The sequence below is a fragment of the Pteronotus mesoamericanus genome, unplaced genomic scaffold (genome assembly GCF_021234165.1).
Source record: "Pteronotus mesoamericanus isolate MK-2021 breed Mesoamerican mustached bat unplaced genomic scaffold, CSHL_Meso_final scaffold_54, whole genome shotgun sequence".
Lineage (NCBI taxonomy): Eukaryota > Metazoa > Chordata > Mammalia > Chiroptera > Mormoopidae > Pteronotus > Pteronotus mesoamericanus.
The window spans coordinates 25002253-25026677 of record NW_026555321.1 but is presented as its reverse complement, the minus strand read 5'-3'; the positions used below and the strand labels follow the sequence as shown (position 1 = coordinate 25026677).

The following is a 24425-nucleotide window of genomic DNA, read 5'->3' as shown; positions in this document are numbered from 1 at the left end:
CCACTTCAGAATATGAAGACAACCAATGCCAAGTGCTGCTGGGTCTTCCATTCAGACTAGAAATTGACCTTAAATAACCACAGCTATAGTTCAGAGATCACAGAGGTGTAATCTAGAGGGATTATTCAGAGTCCTTGTGCAGCTCTTCGAGCAAGGTAAGCTCTCTTCTTTTTCCAATTCTCCCATTTGGGGAGTCAGGGGATCCTCCCATTTCCATTCCAACCCAGCATGCCAAATAACAACTCTCCAAATTCTAATCATCCACCACTTATGACTACCTCCCTTATTCTAAGACAGAACTCTCATGCCCCCTAAATTTAGCATACTTATCTACTGAACACTAACTCCCTAAAAAAGGCTACTGACTGCTTTATGGTTACCGAAGTGTATCTTTCAAGCTGGTTATGATAAAAAAAAAAATACAACCATTAATCCCATATCAAAAGATAAAAAAACAGAAAAAAAATATTTTAAAATGCTATATGAAAAACTTACAGCAACTGCACATAAAACTTAGTTTTGAGTAGCAAAGGCAAATAGGAAGCTATACAACTGACATTATCCACCAATAGGAAGCTTATTAGGTCATCAGAAGAAACAAAACTTTCTGTTAACTTAAAAATAGCAAATTTTTAAAATTAGAAATTAAATAAAGAAAAGCAGCATTAAAAACCAACCAAGCCTCTCTCTCTCTCTCTCTCACTCTTTCTCTTTTTTCAAATTCACAAAAAGATTTGCAGAGTCCTGAGAAATTGTTATCCAATCATACAAAAACTGCCAGAGCTATGAATAGACAGTAAAGAATGAATCAGGCTGTTGCAACACACTGTTTTACTTCAGGGTCAATGATCCTGAATTTCTAAAAAGTATTCATACATTCACTTCATAGACCATTCTCTGGTACTTTGATTTGTTTTGTTTCTTACAAATGTTTCGTATAACTCATGGAATTTATTTAAAAAATTAAGAAGCTTTTCAAAAATAGGATAGGAAATACAAGAAAAAGATCATTCTTGTGGTTGAGAATGAGAAATATATTAGAATTAGTATGAATAGCAGAAAAGGAAATGATAGCAAACATACCTTGGAACAGCTCCTAAAACAATGAGGTTGGCTTTCTGCTTGTTGTTTCCAATTACAGCATTTTTCATGTCTCTGAATTCAGGGGAAGAGAAAAGGGTACGGTATGTTGAGATGTCACAAAAAAAAATTTCAAAACTCAATTCATTCCATTTTATCTTTATTATGTAACATCTTGGATTGGCAAGTACAGAAATCAGTGACCAAGTCAAAGCATTGACCCTTTTCCCCTGGAACGCAAAGAGAAGGCAGTGAACCTGAGGGCTGTACCACAGGGGAGCGGGGGAGCGGTGGGGTGGGAGAAAGGGGAGATACCCTGAGTACTGGCAAAAGACTCCCAATGCAAAAAAGGGGAAAAAACCACAAAGAACTGAGTTCTTTAAAAAAGACCAGTGAACTTTTGAATATAAAGAAATATACACCACATTCTCACTCACAGATCTGGGAGTAGAAAGTAAAAACCACCTGCCCACAGAACATATCTGACCTCGTTTCAAGGAGAACAACTTTGTTCACTCTTTTTCCTGGAGTTCAGTCTTTTTGACTTCTTATGGACTGAATATTTCTTATGATTCTATTTTATCTCCTTTATTGTTTTATTAGCTGTACCTTTTTGGGGTTTGTTCTGTTTCTGTTGTTTTTTAGTGGTTATTTTACAATCTACAACATGCATGTTTCGACAATCTTCAAGGGATATTATCCCCATTCCTTGCGCATTGTAAGAGCATTGTAAATATAATACTTCCATTTCCCTATCCGTTCTTTGTGCTGCTACTGTTAACACATTTTATTTCTAAATTAATTAGAAACAACACACTATATCGTTACTATGTTTGCTTAAGCAGCCAATTATCTTTTAAGGAGATTTAATTTTTTTGATATTTTACATATTCACCAATAATTTTTATCCTAGCTACATTCAGATTTTTACTTCACCAGGAATAAAACTTTGTTGCTAGAGTATCTCTATCAATGACCAATTGGTTCACAAACACATGGTTAGTTTCAAAGGACAGGTAGGGTTAAAAATAGCTCAAAAATAAACACACAGCTACTAATAAAATGTTTAATAAACAACAATATATTTAATAAATTTTTAAAAATACCCTAACTGGTCAGTAGCCCTCTCTTAATATAAAACACTGGAACATTACATGATCTACATTGCACTGGTTCTCGAAGCGGGAAAGAGGGCATTACAGCCCCGCAGGGACATTTCAAAAGTTTAGGAGGTGTCTGGAAATTTCTGGTCATAGTTTTACAAATAGAAAGCATATTTTACAGTTTTTTATAAAAAATTTTAATTTTCAATATTGTACCCACCCTGTAAATAAAAGGAAGTGTATACTTTTTGTTAAGAGTTATTTCACTTTGGAAAATCAGATCACTCTCACAGCAGCATGCATGGTTCATGAGTCATCAATGCTCTACACCTATGTCCCACATTTGTAGCCCTTGCATTTACACCATTTCATTCGGTTTTCTAATGTAGTCATACCTCATCATTTACATTTGAAACATTTTAAATTACCTTCTTTGTTATTTCTCCTTTATATTACATGGAGGGAAAGACATTACTTTCAGTTATGTGAGTAGGTTATATTATTATGGATTTAATTTCAGCATACCACAGAGGATGTTATAAAATATTTATAGGGGAAGTCAGGTCTGAAAGCATTAAGGCCATTGCTATAGAGCCTCAAAGTTCTCAGCTCACCCACTTCTTTCTAACCCAAACTCGGCTCCCCTAGATACTTGGCCAACATCTCTTTGGTCTTTCCTTTCTTTTAGGTGGCAGAACTCTACAATACATAAGAATGTTTTTGGTAACATTGAACATTACAATCCTGTAAAAGTTCCATAGTTGGCAAACCACAATCTTGTAGAAAAGCAGAGTAGCAAACAAAAGGAAAAAAAGTTACTTTAAAAAAGTCAACAACTAATTGTTACAGTTACCATGTATTTCCAAAACCAACGAAATTCACTGGCATTAAAAACCCTGGTAATAATTATGTCCTTCTCCTCAACTGCCTTCTTAGATTATTGCAGAAAAATAACTATTATGGCATATCATGCTGAAAGCTGATTCTCCCTACAAGTTTTGAATATCATTTGCACGAGTCTTGAGCCAAATACTCACTGCACACCTGCCTAGTCGTCTTCGATTAGTTCAGTGCCTGAGAGTAGGTCTATTTTTCAGGGCCTGATCTCTCTCTGTAAACTATTTGTCAGATCTTCCATACGGGTCCCAGAAGAGAGTAGGAGTATTTTTTGTTTATAGGTACTAAATTGAATGAAACTTACATGATATCAAAGCCTCATTTAGCAAAGCATGGTTGCGACAGACTGTACTTCCGGGCTCCTGCCTCTTTACACAGAAACTTGGTTTGCAATCAGCTTATAGACCCTAACCTAGTGGTTTGTCCTTTACTCTCATCTTATTCCCTGCTCTTAATGACATCTGCCTATACCAGTGGCACATTCATTTGTTCAGCAGCTATTTATTGAGGGTCTCTTTTGTGCCAGGTGCCATTCTGGATGCCCTCTCTATTCTGGAACTCCCCGCCGTAACATTCCCCCAGATTTCTCCCTATTCTTGCTAAACTAAGCAGAAATGAGATATTCCCATATTACCATATAAACACATCTTAAATATCTGAAACCATGTCAGAGTAAATGTTTTTATAGATAAAAGCAAACAAAAACCCTTCCAAGACTTAATCGTTTGCAAAAAGGACATGAAGGAGCCAGCTGGCAGTTACAGAGTAAATCTGGACTAAAGAGAACACAATTAATAAGATGGACCAACGTCTAAAGAAAGCAATTCCTGCTCTAGCTCTAATAAGTAAAATATGTCTATGTTAGATAAGGAAGAAGAGATGTTAACACCCAGCAAGTAAATTCTATTCAGCTACTACTCTAAAGGGATGCTACAAGATCATTTCTATAAAAGAGTTAAAACCAAAAAGATGATAATTATCACATATACCCATTTTTAGCAGATCTAGGTGCAGTGCAGGATTCCATTTCAGAGCCAACCAGGTGAAGCTTCTTGTTACCAGATTATAGTTATTCTCTCATCTCCTTATCCCCTCCCTCATACCTTTATACCCTTCCCAGGCTAACTACTCATTTTTCAGCCTGAATGTTGATGTCAGTGGCACCTCCTCCTAGAAGCATGCCTCAACAACTCCCGGTCTGGGTTAGGTGTCCCTTTGCAGATGCCCTCTATCAGAGCGCACTCACTGCTGCCTTAGGATAGAAATATGCTTTGAGAGGCAATAAAGCCAACCTGACCAGGAACTATCAGAGAAGTTACTATCAGTGGATCACAAAATGTGCTATACAGAAATCCATATTTTTGTAAAATGCAAATTCACAACTATCATCCAAAATGGAAGTACAACAAAACTATACAAGATTTATATACTGCTTTGAAGTTTACAAAGCATTACATATTTATTCCTAATAAAATAATTTATTTTATTTAATCTTCATCACAATCTTGAGTAAGATTAACCCCACTTTACAGATGAGGAAGTTAGACTTAGCTTTGGGGCTTTTCTCGGAGCACCACATTAATGAGAGAGCTGGTCTCAACCCATATTTTTTATGTCGAGTATTATTTCCATGGCCTCTGCCATATCAGGCATTCAGAACAATCTAAACAACAACAACAAAAGAATTCAGGAAAAATGTTTCCCTTTTCCCTCCTGTGTTTCAATTTTACATTTTTATGCAAAATAAAAATATTTCTAACTTTCAGTAAAAGACATCCATTTCCCACTAAATGAAAGGAATACAATCTCATGTCTACCAACTTTTAATGTATGTGTGAAAATGCCCTACTTATATACTACTGGAATTCAACAATTAGTTTTGAGCTCTGCATGTGCTAAGCCCTATGAAGGATACAAAAGCATCATACAATGGGATGCCTGATCTAAAGAGTTTGCAATTTCCTTGGAGAGACCAAAATAACACTAACAATATAAGGCTATATTATACATTGAGTGCTTAGAGAGCTGAGAAAAGTAGATGAAAAGGACAAGCTTAACATGTTTTGAGGCAATGGAGAGAACTAAGGTGAACCTAAGAAACTGGCCAGGATTTGGACAAATGGATGGGGAGGGCAAAAAGAAAAGCCATCCATTGAAGAAACCATACTGAAAATAAAAACGGCATATTTCTGGAGCAGTACCAGGAGCCCGAATGGAAAATAATGTCCCTTTTAAGATCTCATAGAATATAAAATTAGAAAAGTGATAGGGAGAACGGTCAAACTAAAGGGAGGTAGATTAAGGAGCAATCATGTTTTTGATCAGAAAACAAACATGAAGAAAGCAATAACTAAGGAAGATAAGCTGAACGTGGAATGGATTGAAATGCAGGTAATACTAAAGCTAAGAGAGACAACTAAATGGCTAATGCTCTTCCTCTGTGGTCCGAAGAACCCCTGTAATTATCATTATCATAACATTCACTAATCAAACTACAGTGGACTGTCTCTTTAGTTATCTGACTCTTCCTTCAGACTTTTGGATCCTCCAGAGCAGTGACTACATTATTCACTCTTACATATTCCCACACTAGCACGATGCCTAGCACCTGGTAGGCACTCAACAAACGTTTGTTGAAAGAATTAGTCAGTCTATCCTGGTATCTGGTTCTGTGACACTGATTAGGGTGGCAACCATAGGAATCATTAATACAAAGGATTGAGGAAGCATTTAACAAAGTGAGTTGATAGGTGCAGGAAATGTGTTATGTGACATATCTTGAGTGAGTACTTCAAGTCCGGGTGCCTAGGTGCAGAGAACACTACAAAATTTGGAGAATAAATCCCTTACCAAGACAAGGATCTCTTAATTTTGGACACACTGAATTACCTCTGAGGTGAATTAAGAATATCCAGATAGAAATGCTAAAAAGTAAGCTTTGGGAATATCCCAGTCTTTGAGGATTGGAAAAAAGGAGACATGCATTTGTTAGGGAACATTTTTTAGCTAAAATTTAGTTAGAATCTTAAATTTGCCCACTAATAAGAGGGGGACCCCCCCCAAAAAAAACCCCCAGAATTATCTTCTGCAGAGTGGGCTCCTTGTAGTATAGGCTTCCACCGCTAGGTGAGTGCTCGAGGAACCCATCTGTGTCAGTGTACCAGCTGGTGGTGTTGTGAGAGGCTGCATTTGGCTTTGGTGAATTTCTTTCTGTAAAAGAATCTTAAAGATTCTTTCAACACATTTGCCCATTTCATGATGAGTGATTTATAAGCACACCTGCCTACACCGTGCTGAGTGTTCAGCAGTTTTTGACCAAAAAAACAGCATAACCCCTGCACCCCATTCTCCCTATTCACGCAATCTCGCCCTGAATGACTTTTTTCCCCCTGATGAAAAAAGTACTCAAAGGGAAATCTTTGCTGATGTGGAAGAGGTGAAACAAAAATGGCAGAAGCACTGAAAGGGATGAAAATTGCAAAGGTCAGAAACTGTTTTGAACAATGGAATCATCTCAACAGGTGTATTACATCAAGTGGAAAGTACTTTGAAGGTGACTAAAGTTTAAACATGTAAAAATAAATATACAATTTTTAATAAATAAATTCCATTTTGGGGGTTCCCCCTCTATATGAACTCAAGAGGCATCTAATTTTACATGGAAGCCAACTAAGCTTTCTGCTTCTTTTCTTTGCTCTGAAAGAGATTAAGTTTAAGCATGGTGAACAGAAAGGGCTCATCAAAACAATATGTGCATGTCTACAACAGCATTATGTCTACATTAAGAGTATTATGATGGTGATCAAAACCAAGAGAGAAAATAAACATTGAACAGTGCCATTAATACAGTAGTAAAAGTAAGAAAAGAATTAAGATCTAGATCTGTGGGAGAAACAAAGTTTCAATCAATCAGGTATAAGCATATTTATTCCTAAACAATCAAAACAGCATAAGTTTTACCTGAAAACATACTATTATATAAAAATAGAATATGATCTTTAATATTATTGAAGGTGGGAGCCTGTAGCTAAAAGATCCGTTATGTCACTCCCACTTCGAATCAGTATTACCTTTCGCTTACCTGAAGCAGCTCTTATTGGGAATACTGCACATTCATTCTTGGTCCAACAGGTATAAAGTAGCCAAAAAATACACTGGATACTGAAAACTAAGATCTAAGTGTAAAGTCTGACCTACTTACGAAAACTCACTGTTCACCAGGACACCCACAAAATGAAGAAGAAATACTTATTTGTGACTAGCCAGAATAAGGTCATGTGGTAAATAAACAACTTACAAAATCACTATGACTTGACAAATTACAAACATAGTCACTGCTTTGTTCCTGTAATTATAATTATTATAATGTTCTTTTTGGAAAATGTAATATCCAAACATCCAAGTACAGTAAGTTTTCTATTATCTAGCATGGTTAGGAAGTAAGATATAGTCATATTCCAATTACAGTTACCATTGCCATATGTGAACTGCCAATTTAAAAGAATTGATAATGAGAATCAATAGATGATCAAAAATAACTAAAACAGATGATCAAAAATAACTAAAGTTATGTTTAACATAAGGCTTTGATTCAAGAGGCACTTGAGAAATTTATAGTGAACTTCAAGTCAACTTGGCCATTTATTGTGCACCTATTACATGTATAAATTAAACAGAACTGAAAACTGGAAGTAGTTTAGTTTATTCTTATAAACAAATTATCCTATGGTATAGATTTTTGGAATGTATGTAGTGTCAGATATGGTTGGAATCTGTATAAATACCTGCTCAGAAATTAGGAGTTACTGTATTTCACTCTTTATTTTGCCAATATATGATTATAAATCACCTGATATTCTCCAATAATGAGTGATACTTAATAATTGCATTAAAATGACAAAATAATAATAAATAATTTGAATACATGTAATTATTCCAAAGAACATAAAAAATGTGTTACAGCACTGTGGAATAACATGGCAGTTGTGTATACACACACGTGCGCGATATGTTATAATATATACATAATATATAGTTAATTGGATTAGAAATATGAAAAGATATATACACATTTACAAATACAGATATTCTTGATATCAAAGTTAATACCACATATACAAACAGCTTATCCAGTTATATGTTAAAAATTATGTTAATCTGATCTATAATTTCTGAAGATGCAAGCCTTGAAATCATAAGTCTCTGACTAAATTGTCTCCGAATACACAGGTTTAAGCAAGTCACACTCAGAATCACTTCATTTCATTTGGTATTAAAGTCATCTTTGTCTATGTTTACATATAACACTTTTAAAAGTAACTGACTAAAAAGTATTAAGGGAATAAATATATATAAATGCATATATATTTCTTATTTCTTTATTAGGATATTTGTTTTAAATTTTTCTAAAACTTACCCTTTAATTTAGAATTTCTTAAAAACTAAAGGCTTAATTTTATGGGAGCTCATATCTTCAGCTCATTTAAGAAAATGGAACTTCTCTATATCATACTGACACCAGAGGTACATAATTTCCTGGAAAGTCAAGTAATCACTACTAAAATAAACTTATTTCATCAGTATATTAAAATATACTCAAGAAGACACTTTTTAGAAATGGCCACTTGGTGAAAACTACACAATAATTCTATAGTATCCACAACTGTCTGAGTTTACCAGAGAGATCTGGTCTAATACTCTGTTTCTATTCAACTTGGAAACTACAAAGCCAGCCATATTTGCTTATATCATCTTTTGCCTTTCAACATAGGGAATATCCGCACAGAGCCACACAAGAAAATCTGCTGATCTTTTTTTTAAATTTTATTTTAATTTTTATTTTTTATTTTAAAGAGAGGGAAGAGAAGAAACAGAGGGACAGAAACAGCAATGTGAGAAAAATTGTCCTCCACATGTGCCTCAACCAGGGACTGAACCCACAACCCAGGCACGTGTCCTGACCAGGAATTGAACTGTAGACCTTTTGGTTTGTGAGAGGATGCTCAACCAACTGGGGCAATATCTGCTGATCTTTTCATGCAGAATCATTAATGTAAAAACAAGATCAGGAGTTTTACTTTACATCCATACATACATCCATACATATATATATACGAAGTACATATATAAAACAAGTATATACATATAAATACATATTTAAAAACACAATGTTTAAGTAGTTCTGATTCACAATTTATGAAAACATTTGAAGAGTTATTCTTCAACTATGAAATTTAACATGGTCTGAGTTAATATCATAGTAACTTCATCAAATGATATCCTGCAATTGTTTTCTTTTAAATAATATGCAGATCTACCCATTAGAGGAAGCTCAGAACTTGCTATGCAGTATAGTTTATTGGATATACCTACTACTCTCTGTTGTAGTTTCAGAGGCTACAAAGTTTTTGACCTACACAACAGACTTCCCTGTTCTCTGCTCATATCTTACCCTATATCTAAAGATCTTCTATTCAGTTACGCATTTAAAACTTTGCTTTTTTAGGACTTCATTCTGTATTCAAACCTTTGATACAACAGGGCCATTTAAATCTAAGCTAAATATTGTACTACTAACAAAAAAAATTCTCTCTGGAAAACTCCTTCTTCAACAACTAAAATTAAGCAGATCTTATGCTTAATAGTTTTCGACAGGGCATACTCACTGAATAGGTAAAATGGTCCTTTTATGATGTTATCTATAAAGAGGTTCCCTACATTTATGGTTAAGGCTATATGCCTCAGCCATATAACTCAGGTGAGTAGATTAGTTATAGATCATGATGAAAACTCACTATTCAGCCAAAACTCCTTCAAGCTTTATTTTTCCTTCTAGTATGTTTCATATGTTCACAATCTTATTGGAAAAATAAGTATAATATAGCTATAAAAATAATAAAAACTCTACTGTCTTGCAGCTAAAGCTAATTGTCAATTCTTTTATATCTTTCCAATGGGATATTTTGGACTCAAAGCCTATACTTCAGTCTCTGTCTTTTCCTTCTCTAAAATTAGTGGGCCACCTGTGGTTGTTTATACTCTGTGGCCATCTCCCTTCTACCTACCTATTTTGGTCTAGTAATGGTCTCTGGTTGACTCAATACTGGCTGTGTAATGTGTATAAAAAAGAAAAAATTGGTCAACTCTCTTTTCCTAAACCTCATTTTGGTCCCCCCTTTCCTCTATCAGCATTGTATTTATTATTCCAATATTAGACAAGGTTACTTAAAAATAAAAATGCAATTCTCTTGACTATATAGGGTCTGGCAAAAGTAACACTTGCTTGTGTGTGATTGGTAGGGTAATAATATGGGTGTAATAATTTAGTTTTAATTTGAACATTTCACCTAAAATGTCATATGGTATGCTTGAGTGTGAAATTATAATACAGAATTACATGCTTATTATTTTGTAATAACAGATTTGTAATAAAAAAGGGGCGTTATTTGTGCTGGACCCTGTATATTAATTACTTTATAGACAGTTCCAAAATTCAGGGAAGAATTAAGTCAGAAAGAATAAATGTTTCTCTCTGGGGAAAAGAAAGCTTTACCAAGTCACACTACACATAGCTCTATAAAGCCAGCTCTATTCTGACATAAAGTAGAATGATTCTGGGTGATCTGTCTCCTTAAAACTATAAACAGACTTTAGTATTCTAAGTAGCAATGACATTTGCCAGAATGTGTTATCACTTGCATTCTCTTCTCTGAATCAAGAATTCTAGCCCTTCTCCCTCTTCTCCTTCAGTTTGAATGGTTTTTACCTGTTTGATATTTTTTATTTGCATTTTCCTTTCTCTTCTTTGAGTAGAATCCTCTTATTTTTGAAGTTGTTTTAAATTGGGTCCAATACTGACTAACCACTTAAGTGCTAATTTGTATTATCTACAACATACCAGGTACTGAATTTTGTATGTCTGGCTTAATTCTTACAACTTGGCAAGATGGGCAGTATTACTCTCTCTTTATGGATGATGAAGTTAAGGCTGGAGGAAATTAACTTGCCTAAGCACACAGCTAGCAAATGACTCCATTACAAAAGGTAAGAACCATGAATTCAAAAATACTATTGTCCAACTCCATATTCTTTCCACTCCACCACCCCTTCACAAAAACTTTTCTTATCTGTCTTAGCTGACAGCTAAGTGTCTGAGACTTGATACCTTTTTAAGAGGCACTAAGGCTAGAAAACTACACTTTAACTGGTTGTTATAATGCACTCTTTCCAATTTTATATGCTTTACTTGATATTTTACCAACTTACAAGAAGATAGAGTGTTCTTTGGTAAATAAAGTTTCTGAAATAGACAAGTAACACTAGGATTAGCTACTCATATCAGATACAACTTAAGATACAAGTCTTTTACACAAAATCCTTGATTGATAAATTAAGCTATTCTCCTAAATGCTATTATGGTTATAGTAGCAGTGATAAAAAATAATAACATCATCTTTTACTATCAATCACTGAGCACTTAATGAGTCTGACATTTTCAACTAAACTATTTACTGAGGAATCTTAAGTGATTCTTAATTTAGGTGATTAGATTAAATCACCTAGTTATTTCTAGGATTAACACTGGTTGTATGTGGAGTGTCTGCTTGTCTAAGGAAAAGTACTAAATTAAACCTATCCTCTCACCTAATTTGTGTATGTAAGTACAACCCAAATTGATTTAACAGATTCATTTAATACCACATTTCCTGGTAATAATCAAACTAGTCTCAGAGAGGCTCATTAAATCATTATAAAGTCTCCTAGCAAGGGACAAAAGCCATGTTAACATAATGAGAAAACATGAAGTACTATCTCCTGTTTCTGTAATCTGAGAAGATGTGAAGATAAGGTGTCACGTATCCCAGATAGGTGTCCATCCAGCTCCTAACTTTTCCTTCCAGCTCAATTTGAACAATCAAACAGCTTTATTCACTTTTGTTTAATATCTTGCCACCACTTTACAAACCCACATCCCCAAGGTATCCCTTCTACAGTGCCTTGGGCGTTGGTGGTTAGAGAAGGGAGATTGGGGTTTGGATAAGAACTGCAGTCAGCAGAAACTTCTATAACATGATTGAGCAAGAGTCAACCTGAAGGTACTACTGGCTAACACTAGCAGGGTAAAAGAAGAAAGAGACTCATTTGTGCCTTTGCTACTATCCCAAATGTATCTCAACCTGACCCTTTTTTGTCTCCTCCTTCTGGACAGAGTTCAGGCCTGCAGGTACTACTTGGTTCCGGACCCTAAGAGGAGCCTCAGGCTAAGACCTTATCCCTTAGAACTAAGGTGTTAAGAGCATGGTAATCTGCTCTTTGGAGAATTTATCTTTCAATCAGTTGCAATATTACAATACTTGTCCCACTTAATTTTTTTAAAGCATAATCACCTCAAGTGTGTTGCTTAAAAATATTTCCTCTCATTAAACACAGGGGAATTTTGGAGAAAAGAAGGGCATTTATGTTACCAAAAGTTTATTTAAATTTTGTAATGAATGCTTTTGAAATTCTGATATTTAAAACATCACCATGATATTCAAACCTTAGAGACAGTCAATGAGTTAACCAAAATCAAAACAAACAAAAAATCCTCTGGCCTATTCTCCTAACCCTTTCCAATTATAAAAGATCATCAATTTTATTCTCTTGCTTTTGCTGGATATTAAAGTCACAAAAGCATTCACCAAAGAAAACATTCTTTAAAATGTAAAGCAAGCATTCTACAAAAAAATGACGCTAACCATGTCAGTTAACAACTATGCAAAAGACAATTCTTTAACAGTACAATATTAAAGTCATGACTGTTAAGGGTCTTTCCAAAGCAGCAGAAGAATAGTTATAACCCTCCATTTTCAGAATTATAATATTTGGCAGATTCAAACATGAAAACAAACAAGACTTTTGATAGACTCTTAAATACATACTACTTACATGACACCTTGTAGAACTTTCTGGGGATCAGGGTCAAATAGCCTGTCAACATAGTGGCGACTGCTAGCTGTTACTTCCTAGAAAGTGGGGGAAAAATTATGACATCTGAAGCCATGCAAATCACAAATTCACAGCATCACCCACAACATCAAATAGCTATATAATCTAACTTAAGGTAGATGGATTAGAATTCCTATAAAATACTTATATCATTCCGAGAAAAGCTTGTTACAAAATAAATAATAAGATAAGGAGGCGAGAAGACACCTGGTTCTCAGTGAAAACATAACTGGACAGTAGGACCTTTGTGGTGAGCCCTGCAAGTTTTGCCAACAGAAGAACGGGGTTAAGTGTTAAGAAGCAGTTGAGTTTCTTGACTGTTGGATGTCACCTACATATGAATAAGAGGAATGTTGCTTCTGTTTAGTACCCACTAAAGGGAAAGAAAATCTGGCTTTCAGCAGGAAAAAGGATGAGAACGTCATGAATGGTCTACGAGGGGTAGTCTAGGTGCAAGAGGAAAGCTCTCAGACTGATGCATCATAGCTGTGCTGCTAGGAGACAGGCACATGTAAAAAAATATTAAAACTAAAATAAAGGAGTTGTCACACTTTTGTGAGGGGAAAACAATTGAGAATTACAGTGATTTTTCAGGTCCGAGAGAGTTAGCTAGTCTGAAATGGCTAAGGCTGAAGAGAAGGGGGAGAGAGTTAGAGCATGAAGAGCAAGAGGAGACACTTACCTCCTTTTATTTGTACATTGGGCTTGCTTTATTATGTTAATTCTTGTAATACTTATTTTTGGGTAGTAACAATGATATTTTTACATTTAATATTCAACATTATTTAAAACAAAGAGCATTATTAGTCCAAGAACCAGAGAAAAAGCATTTTTGTCCCTTGCTTTTTCTTTCTGATGCCTGCTGTAGTATGTTCATGCACCCATTAGCAGTAAATTATTATAGTGAGGAGGAAATACTTTTCCACTTTACCCAGAATCCCATCAGTAAGAAGTTAATTGTCAAGACACAATACAAGTTTAAGCTTCTGAGTCACCAAAAACACCCCTGAAGAAAAACTACATAAATTCTAACTTCCTGACAATCTAGTTAATCCAAAATGAAAGCATATTTTCATATTATCAGCTTGCAACCAAAATATACTCATAGGTTACTCAAATACCCACTTTAAAGTGTACTCCACTTATAAAGAACAAAGCCAGAGGTATCACACTACTTGACTTCAAATTATTCTACAGAGCTACAATAATCAAAACGGCATGGTAATGGCAGAAGAACAGATACACAGTCCTGTTCTTCTGGAACACAACTGAGAGTCCAGAAATAAAACCACAGGTATATGGGCAAATAATTTTTGACAAAGAAGCCAAAAACACACAATAAAGCAAAGAAAGCCTCTTCAATAAATGATGCTGGGAGAACTGGAAAGCCATATGCAAAAGAATGCAACCAGACAACAGTTTGTCATCTTGTAAAAAAATTAATTCAAAATGGATCAAAGACCTAAATATAACTGAAACAAGTACAGAAAAGAAAACAGAAGTGCTAAACTTATAGATGTGGGTTGTAGAAAACTCATGAATTTGACCCCAAAGGCAAGGGAAGTAAAGGCAAAAATAAATGAACGGGACTCTATCAAACTAAAAAGCTTCTGCACAGCAAAAAAAAAAACCCCTGACAACAAAACAAAAAGGCAACTAACTGAATGGGAGATATTTGCAAACAGCTCCAACAAGGAATTAATATTCAGAACACATACAACTCAACATCAAACAAAAATCCAATGAAAAAATGGACAAAGGATCTGACACATACCTTTCCCAATAAGTCATACAAGCAGCCACCAGATAAATGAAATGATATTCAACATCATTAGCTATTAGGGAAATGCAAATCAAAGCTACAATGAGATACCAGCTCATGCCTGTTAGATTGGTTATTGTCAACAAGACAGGTAATAAGTGGTGGAGAGGTTATGGAGAAAAAGGAACTCTCATTCACTGCTGGTGGGAGTGCAAACTGCTACAACCACTATAGAAAACAGTATGGCAATTCCTCAAAAAACTCAAATAGAATGATCATATGACCTAGCAATCCCTCTTCTGGGTGTCTACCTGAAAAACTTGAAAACGTTTATTTGCAAAGATTTATGCACCCCTACGTTCACTGCAGCATTATTCATGGTGGCCAAGACATAGAGACAACCAGTGTCCTTTAATAGAGGGTTGGATAAAGAAGATATGATACATATATACTATGGAATACTACTCAGTCATGAGAAAAGATGAAATACTGCCATTTGTGACAACATGGATGGACCTTAAGAATATTATGCTATGTGAAATAAGTCAGTCAGAAAAAGCATAGAGCCATATGATTTCACTCAAATGTGGGATATAAACTCACAGACATACAAAGACAACAGTATGATGGTGACTAGAGGGAAGAGTTTGGGGGGGTAGTAAAGGGTAAAGGGGGCCAAATATATGGTGACAGAAGACGGTTTGTTTGGCTTTGGGTGGTGGGCACACAATGCAATTTACAGATCATGTACTATAGAAATATACATTTGAGCCCTGACTGGTGTAGCTCAGTTCATTGGATGTCATCCTGCAAAGCAAAAGGTCGCTGGTTCGATTCTCAGTTAGGGCACATGCCTGAGTTGTGGGCCTGGTCCCCTACTGGGGAACATGTGAGAGGCAACCAATAGATGTTTCTCTCCCTCTTTTTCTCCTTCCCTTCCTCTTCTAAGAATACATAAAATCTTTTTAAAAAAAAGAAAAAGTACACCTATATGAACCTATTAACCAAGGTCACCTCAATTTTAAAAAAGTGGCAGCAAAAGCAAGACTGATGAAAACTCTTGTGCCTAACAGTGTACCATAAAGTACCTGCTCACAGGGTCTAGTTTCCTCAAAATAACAGAATCACAGAGTTAGAAGGACTAATCCCTTGGTTAACAAATGAGGCATGATCATTATCTGTATTTCAGATTGTCAAATGTTAAGTAGGGATGCAAACAACTGTACTAATACATCAAGAGCAAAATCCAGGATTAAGATGAAAATAGTATTCCTGTAATAAAGACATAAGTTTTGTCACTCCATTTGAGCGCATTTGTTTTCCTGGCTTTCTAACATGGTAAGTTCTTCTGAGCACCTCAGACCCTTAGCCTCCCTCCTACTTGGGTTTAATCTTTGATTTTACTGCTCCTCTCAATATATTCTCTCACAGCTTCTGCATCTCTTGCCTCTCAATGTGGTTTTTAAAAAGGTAGTTGAGTTTAAAACCTGTATCTTAACACAAATTTTGCCCATTAATAGCTACTTTCTTTACTCTTCCATGCCTAGTTCATTCAGTTTAAAAAGCACTGAGTACCTACTATATGTGAGGCACTGAAGAAGTCATTAAAGATTAAAAAATTAGTAAGGCTTGGTCTCTTCCCTCAATAATGCATATTCCATTGTAATTGTGTTTACACGTTTATATTCCCTACTTGAATACAAAACAGATATATTCAAACATAAAGGCAGCACAGAGGAGGGAATTAATAAACCAAAATCAGCGAAGCCTTCTTAGAGGAGCTGGTTTTGGAAAATGAGTAAGAGTGCACAAGAATGGGCAAGGAAAGAAAAAAACCAGTGTCATAGTCACAGCCATAGGACATGCGAAGCTAAATACCCATATAATATTAGCAAGTGTACCAGGTGCTGGCACTGAAAAAAGGAGGGTAGAGTGGAAGACCAGAGAATGTAAAACCAAAAGACTAACCAACAGCTGAACCAACAGTGCAGAGTTCAGGTCGACTTTTGGGTTGAGTTCCATGCTATGTGCCAAAGGAAGTAAAAGAGAATGCTATGACAGCGCTTTGCATTCATGGAGCTTACAATTTATTAGGTCAGTCATGTAAACAAAAAATAATCCTCTTAGCTGTCTAGGTATTAGCAAGTTGAGGCAATATAGTCTCTTATTCACTTTTATCTTACTTTGTGCTTTTGCCTAACATATTCATTTATTTATCTGTGTGGGACAATTCCTATTATTTCACTGCTTTCTTTTGTAAATCAGGTCACTTCTCCCCTCTCAGCCCTCTTTTCTCTTCTTTCAAAAGATGGCCTGGAAATGTAAGAATTTGAGAGAGAAGGCAATTGGTACAGATATTAGGATATTAAATACATTGTTCAGAAAAAGCCACGCACCCCCACCCAAGGATGCCTCTTTTGCCTCTGTAACTTGTAGCCCATTTCTTCTGTGGCTCATTTTTAACTGCCCCTGTAACTTTCTAAATAAATTTTCTCTTATAATTTGGGAGGGAAAAAAAGGTAACATCTGAAAAAAGACATGAAGAAGGTAGAGGAGTAAGTCTTGCAGCTCTCTGGGAGCAAAGCTTTTTAGGCAAAGAGAATGGCAAATGCAAAGGCTCTGAAATGGGAAGTGTCTGCTGTGCTTAAAGAACAGGAGGCCCATTACAGCTGGAGCAGAATGAGCAAAGGAGAAAGCAGGAGACTTTCTGGGCAAAGCGGGGTCAGATGGTAAAGAGCTGTGTTGTCCATCATAATTACCACTAGCCTCATATGGCTACTGAGCACTTGAAATGTGGCTAGGAACTGAACTTAAAATTTTTTACTATTAATTAATTAAAATTAAAATCTAAAAACCAACACTGGCTCTTTCCAGGTGGCACCAAGCCATGGGCATCTCTTGGGACAAGTGGCACACAACCGGGGGTAAGAAAAAGCCCTGCCACAAGAAGCAAAAATATGAGCTAGGATGCCCTGCTGCCAACACTAAGACTGGCCCACACTGCATACATACAGCCCAGGTACGGGGAGGTAACAAGGAGTGCCGTGCCTTGAAGCTGGACATGGACAACTTCTCCTGGGGCACAGAATGTTGTACCGGCAAATTAAAGATTACTGATGTTGTCTACAATGTATCCAACAAGGAACTGGTCCATACCAAGACTCTAGTAAAAAACTGCATCGTACTCAATGACAGCACACTAGGCTGACAGTGGTGAGTCCCACTATGCACTGCCCCTGGGCTGCAAGACGTGGCCAAACTGACCCCCGAGGAGGAAGAGATTTTAAACAAAAAATGACCAAAGAAAATTCAGATGACATATGATAAAAGGAAAAAGAGTGCCAAAATCCGCAGTCTTCTAGAGGAGCAGTTCCAGCAGGCAAGCTTCTTGCATGCATCACTTCAAGGCCAGGCCAACAGAGCTGAGCGCACAGCTGTGTCCTGTAGGGCCTGGAGTTGGAGTTCTATTTGAGGGAAATCAAAGGTCAAAAAGGCAGGTAAATCCTCCTCCCTATCTTAGCTCATGTAACAAAAGGTGTTTGTTGTGCTAAAAAACAAACAAACAAACAAACCCTGGATTATTAGAAAACTTTTAAAAGTGTTTAGAGCTACTTAGGTATGTAAATCTTTTTCAATGGTAAATTTTATGAAACCGACATACCAAACAAGTATTTTCAATCAAAATTCAATATCCAAATTGTATAAGATACATATCACCAGATTTTGAAGACTTGCTATAAAAAAGCAAAATAACTTCACCAGTAATTCCTTACATCAATTACATGTTGAAATACTATTGTGATATATTGGTTGAAATAAGATATATTAAAATTAATTTCTTCTATTTCTTTTTTACTTTTACAGAACAGCTACTAGGAAATTTAAAATTACATGTGTGGCTTGCATTGTTTTTCCACTGCACAGCACTGGTATAGAGCCCTGTTGGTAATTGCAAGGATTTTTATTTTTATGGCATGAGTTGGAAAGCAATTAAGAGTTTTGGGAAAATAGAGACATGATCTGACTTGTTTTCAAAGGATCTCTCTGGCTGCAATTTTAGGAACAGACAAATGTGTAGAGGGAGTTAGAGCACAAAAAGCAGGGAGGCTAGGTGGGTGGCTACTTCAACAATCAGAAATAATAGCATTATTTCAGAGAGATGATAGTAGCCTGAACTAGGGCTAGAGTTTTGAAGGCAATAAAATTCACTCAGATTTCAGATAAATGTTGAAGTTGAAATGACTGTCAAATTGGATATGCTGTCAGAGATACACTGTCAGACTAGATGTGGGATGTAAAAGGAGAGAGAAACCAAGGATAAAACCTAAGGTTCTTGCCTGAGCACCTATAAGATTGAGTTGCCGGTTAATGAGCTGAAGAAAACTGTGGGTGGTGCAGGTTTGAGTGAGAAGATCAAAAGTTCAGTTTGGGACATGTTAAGATTAAGAATTTTGCTAAGACATGCAAATAAGAAATTTACATATCCAAGTTGTCAGTTGGATATGTAAGTCTAGAGTTTAGGGAGAGAGTTGTGGGCTGGAGATACAAAATCAGGGAGTTGTCAGCATATAAATGGGATGAGTTCAATAAGGGAGCGATCATAGATAAAGTAATCCCTGAAGACTGAATTTTGGAGCACTAGAAGAGGCAGCCAGCGTGGGGGAAAGAAATCCAAGAAGCCAAGTGAGAGAATGTTTCAAGGAGGGAATAATCACATATACCAAATGCTACTGATGTGTAGCTTAAGATGGTAACTAAAACCTGACCACTGGATTTAGGAACATGGAGGCCATGAGTGATATTAACAATAGCAGTATGGGGTACAGTGGCGGGGCCAAAGCCTGCTTTGAGAAAGAAGTTTTAAGAGAGAAGGGGAAAAGAGCAATTTGAAAAAGGATATACAGACAGTTCTTTCAGGGAGTTTCTTTAAAAACGGGAGTGAGAAAATAGAAAAGTGGCTGGAAGGAGAAGTGGAATCAGGAGAGTTTTTTGTTTTTGTTTTTGTTTTTAAAGATGGAAGAAATTAGAGCATGCTTATTCATTGATGGAAAAAAATTTTTAGTAGAGAAGAAAAACTGATGATGCAATGGGGCAGGGGAGAAGTTCTGGAACGATGTTCATGTATAATTCAGAGGGAATGGAAATTAACCAACCAAGTACAACATGTAAAGTACAATATCCAGAGGAAATTGATTAGGTGACCACCGTAGTTGAGAGCTTTTGGACATTTTCTCTGATTACTTCTATTTTTTTTAGAGTAAAAATGGTGAAGGTAGAGATGGGGTAGGATAGGGTTGCTGGTTTGAAAAAAGAGGAGAAAGAATAAGACACTGAATGGGCCAGGAATGTGTACCAGGACTGCGAAGCAGCACTGACCCTCTTGAGGGTCATGATTATAAATTTAAAGTGAGACCAAGCTAAGCATGGCTATGGTTTTCTCCAGGTACATTAAAATGTACAGAAGTAGACATGAGTAAGAGTTAAATTTAACCAGGGTTGGAATTTCACAATAAGGTTCCTTCTTCCTTCCTGCCCATGCAAGAAGGTTTTTGGTATTCTGATCTTTCAAGATGTGGCTTTATTCTCACTTCAAAAAACTAGTGACCTTTTAAATTACTTTGTGTAGCTTCCAGGAGCTGGAAGGGACTGTATACATGGTGATTCCTCCAACTTCTCAACCAACAGTGACTGTGTCAAGTAACCTGCTAAAAGCTCAGGGTACACTCTGTGCCCATGAAAAAAAGCAAAGCTAGCCAGGGTCAGACTATGACCTCTGCCTTTTGGCAGAAGTTTTCAAACAAATGACCTGGCAAGCCTTCACAATCGAAACTGTAATAGAGCCACCAGAAATGTATAGAGGGGTGGGCAAAGGTAGGTTTACAGCTGGGAGTACACAAAATAGTGTTTATTCTTATATTAGTATCTACCTATTAAGCGTTATTTGTATTATCTGTCTTATTATTGTTATTATTTTATATCCTTACTTACGATTTATCTTTTAGGTCATGATGACTGGTAATTTAACCACCAATGAAAGTGGATACTTAAACCTACTTTTGCCTACCCTTGTATATTAAAAACCTGTTACATTTTATGCTTAATAGCAGCCTCCCCAATTATACTATGGGAAAACATACATGGGTCTCTTCAGCATAAAGTCTGTAGACACCAAATTTATGAATTAGTTACTTCTAAGAAGAGTTGATTCTATTGTGTGTATAAACAGGTACAAATCATTAAAAAAAAAAAAGGAAAGGGAAGAAGTTTGAAGTAAATTTCTTCTTGCAGGAAAAAAACAGAAACAGGTAATGAGTCCCATTCCATCATGTGGAAGCAATTCCCGTTTTACTGGAGTGACCATCTGTGATGGGGAGCCTCTGAGATGGTCCCCAATGATCCTCCCCTCCTGGTGTTCAAGCCCTGTGCAATGTCTCACCTTGAGTGAAGACGAGATGCAGACACTTGATTTTAGCAAATGTGGAGAATGCAGCAGATGTGATGGGGTGTCATTTCAGTTCTCTCTCGACAAAAGCCAGCCGCCATCCTGTGAGTTGCCCTCTATGAAGAGGCCCCATGACAAGGAACTGAGAGAGTCTCTCTCTGGCCAAGAGCCAGCAAGTTACTAAGATCCTCCTCAGTTCAACAGCCCACATGGAACTAAGCCCTGCCAATAACTTGGAGTTGGATTCTACCTCAGCTGAGCCTTAAAGTGAGATGTGGCTGCTGGTGACACCCTGACTGCTGCCTCACAGGAGACGTTGGGGCAGAGGCACCAGCTAAGCCACACCTGAATTCCTGACCTGCCAAAACCTAATAAATGCATTAAGGCAGCTAAGTTTGTGGGTAATTTGTTACACAACGATACAACAGATAACAGACCTTCAAGTTTATCATAGTGATAGGACACTATAATAACTGTTACAGAATAATACACAGAAACCAAGAGCGTTGGGCTGCATGATAACTCTACCTGTTACTCTTCTTTAGTAATACAGAATAAAAGAGGAAAAACTTAGATAGTCAGAAAACTGGTCAGACATCTTGAAAAAGCAAACTAAAATAGTCTCTATTTGTTCTTCTGAATAAACTATCCATGACTGGGGTGAATCAAAGCCTTGCATTTTGCAAAACAAATTCTTCAGGAAGGATTTTGAATTCAAAATCACTAAGTCTCAGATTTGCCATGAAAGAGATTTAACTCAAAAATAGAAGAAATAAATGTGTCCAACTGAAATTTGGGGGTGAAACAATGAATTTATTAGACAATAAAAAATGTCAGTTTAAGGGTTAACAAGAAAATACCAAACTACTTTTTATTTCATTTAAGTCTTATTCTATGGATATTTCACTAAAATATAATATCCTTTATTTCAAACATACTCAGGCATTATGCAGTAGAAAGAACAAATGATTTGGCATTTAAGACTTAGGTTTGAGTCCTACTTTTACCACTTAACAAGCTTTATAACTTAGGGCAAAAATAAAATTCTGAGACTGTTTCTTTAGTTATAAAATGGTGTTGTTACCACATAGCTAGCTCACAGTGTGGATCAAATGAGATAACATAAGGAAAACCCCTTATAAACTGTAAAAATACCATACAAATACAAATTTCATGGAAATTCCATTTTTGTACAAAAAAGATAAATTGCTTTAACAAGTGTGCTAATGCTCCTCTTGATTATTCATATTCATGATTAAATCCTATTACTCAGACAAACATATCTTTTCTCACCTACTAGCAACTTTCTCAAGGAGAAAGCTAAGTACTTAACAATATTATACCTGAATAACAATATTATTACCTGAGATTTCTAAAAACCACTAAAAATGTATAAAGTAATAATCCGTGCAGTTTTTATCACTACCTTTAGATGTTACACCATGGATATATAGTGTTCTCTCTCCCATACAACCAACACCCAAAAAAGAGACAGATACTTTTATAATACCTGACACCTTAGTATGTTACTGTTTGCAAAGCACTATTCTATTTATTTTCTCATTTAATTCATATCGGCCTGTAGTGTAGAAATTAAAACATTACAATTCTCAAGCGGGAACTGTGACCCCCTAAGAAATGAAACTAGTGATTGCCAATCAAAATTTAATGTCAATTATTCCACAAACTACTAGGAACTTCAAGAAAAAATATTCAGAATGTTCATCATTCAGCATTATCAGGGAAAATCTTGGTTGAGGGAGAAATGAAAGAAATACAGTAAAAATTAGGAAGTTTAAGATCTGCTTCAGACAAATTCAACATGTGAATATCTTTAATTTTCCAGGTGTTATGCTAGGTCCTGGTAATAGAGAAATAAGAAAGAGTCCTTTTCCCTCAAGGTGTTCACAGAACAGAAAAGAACCAGACAAGTAAGCAAGTTACAGATATACTTGTAACACATGATTAGTGTAACCATAAAAGTAGATACAAGATAGAAACTCAAAGATACAACCAACCGCAAGTACTGAAATTAGGAGTGGAATGGGAGGTGATGTCTAAACAGCAAGGATGAGTAATCTGAAAGGCTAGTATTAATCTGCCAGGTGAAAAAGGAAGCGGAAAAAAAAGACAAGGACTCTAGGTGGAGAGCACAACACTTGCAAAAGAGAATTCTGAAGCAATGTGGTGTGTTTGAGAAATGCAATTTAGTATTATAATAATTTAGTATGCACTTAGAAATACAAAACAAAGTTGAAGTTGTACTCTCATTCAGTTGGTCAACAAATACTTAAATAGCTGGTAGGCACTGGTCTAGGTAATTAACAAAGACCCTGTCCCTTAAGGAAAAACAAAAAGCCCACATTTGCAGAGCTTGCCTTTTAGCATGGGCAGAAAGATAAAAAGCCATAAGCATAATAAAAAAGTAATATAAAATATGAGAGGTATATATACTAATGTGAAAAATGTTTAATAGAAGCACTTTATTTCCATGTCCTTATACTACAGGGTCTGGCAGAAGTAACACCTGCTTGACCTTTTAAATTACTTTGTGTAGCTTCCAGGAGCTGGAAGGGACTGTATACATGGTGATTCTTCCATCTTCTCAACCAACAGTGAATATGCTTTAGTGTGGTTGGTAGGGTACATGAACGTCTCACACCAGGTGGACCGCAGTGTGAACATTTCACCTAAAATGTCATACTGTGTGCTTGAGTATGATATTGCTATGTTACAGAATTACATGCTTATGACTTTGTAATAAAAGATTTTCTAATTTAAAAAAAGGGGGTGTTATTTGTGCCAGACCCTGCATAAACACTGTCACAAACTGGGGAAAGAGAGAGGTACAGGAGAGAAAAAAGGAGGAACACTAAGATACACACACCACTCAGAAAGATGCATGCTCTCAGCATCTCTGCAGTCCTAAACATAGACAGGACTAACATACATTTTGTAAATCCACAGCAGTGGTTTGGCTGTTAAAATGACAACAGATGCTACTAATATCTAGTGGGCAAGGACTAAGGATACGAGGTGTTCTACAATACAGGGGATAATAGTCCTCTATCCCAAAAAACTTTCCACTATGCAGTCATGTTGGGAAAAAAACCATTTTTAACTATCTGAGCTTAGAATTTAACTCCATTTTACA

The 24425-nt window shown here is 36.1% G+C and overlaps 1 protein-coding gene and 1 pseudogene across 1 annotated transcript in view; one reads left to right on the top strand and one right to left on the bottom strand.

The window, feature by feature from the left end:
- The window catches only part of ARMC8 (armadillo repeat containing 8), a 99080-nt gene that overhangs the window by 63682 nt on the left and 10973 nt on the right, over positions 1-24425 (bottom strand). Inside the window, exons 2-3 of the mRNA XM_054595123.1 lie at positions 13008-13084; positions 1084-1155 (exon numbers count right to left, since the gene is read on the bottom strand). Of these exons, the coding sequence (XP_054451098.1) occupies positions 1084-1155; positions 13008-13084 (149 nt within the window). The remainder of the gene's footprint in view (positions 1-1083; positions 1156-13007; positions 13085-24425) is intronic.
- On the top strand, positions 17717-18330 carry LOC129088019 (40S ribosomal protein S8-like; annotated as a pseudogene).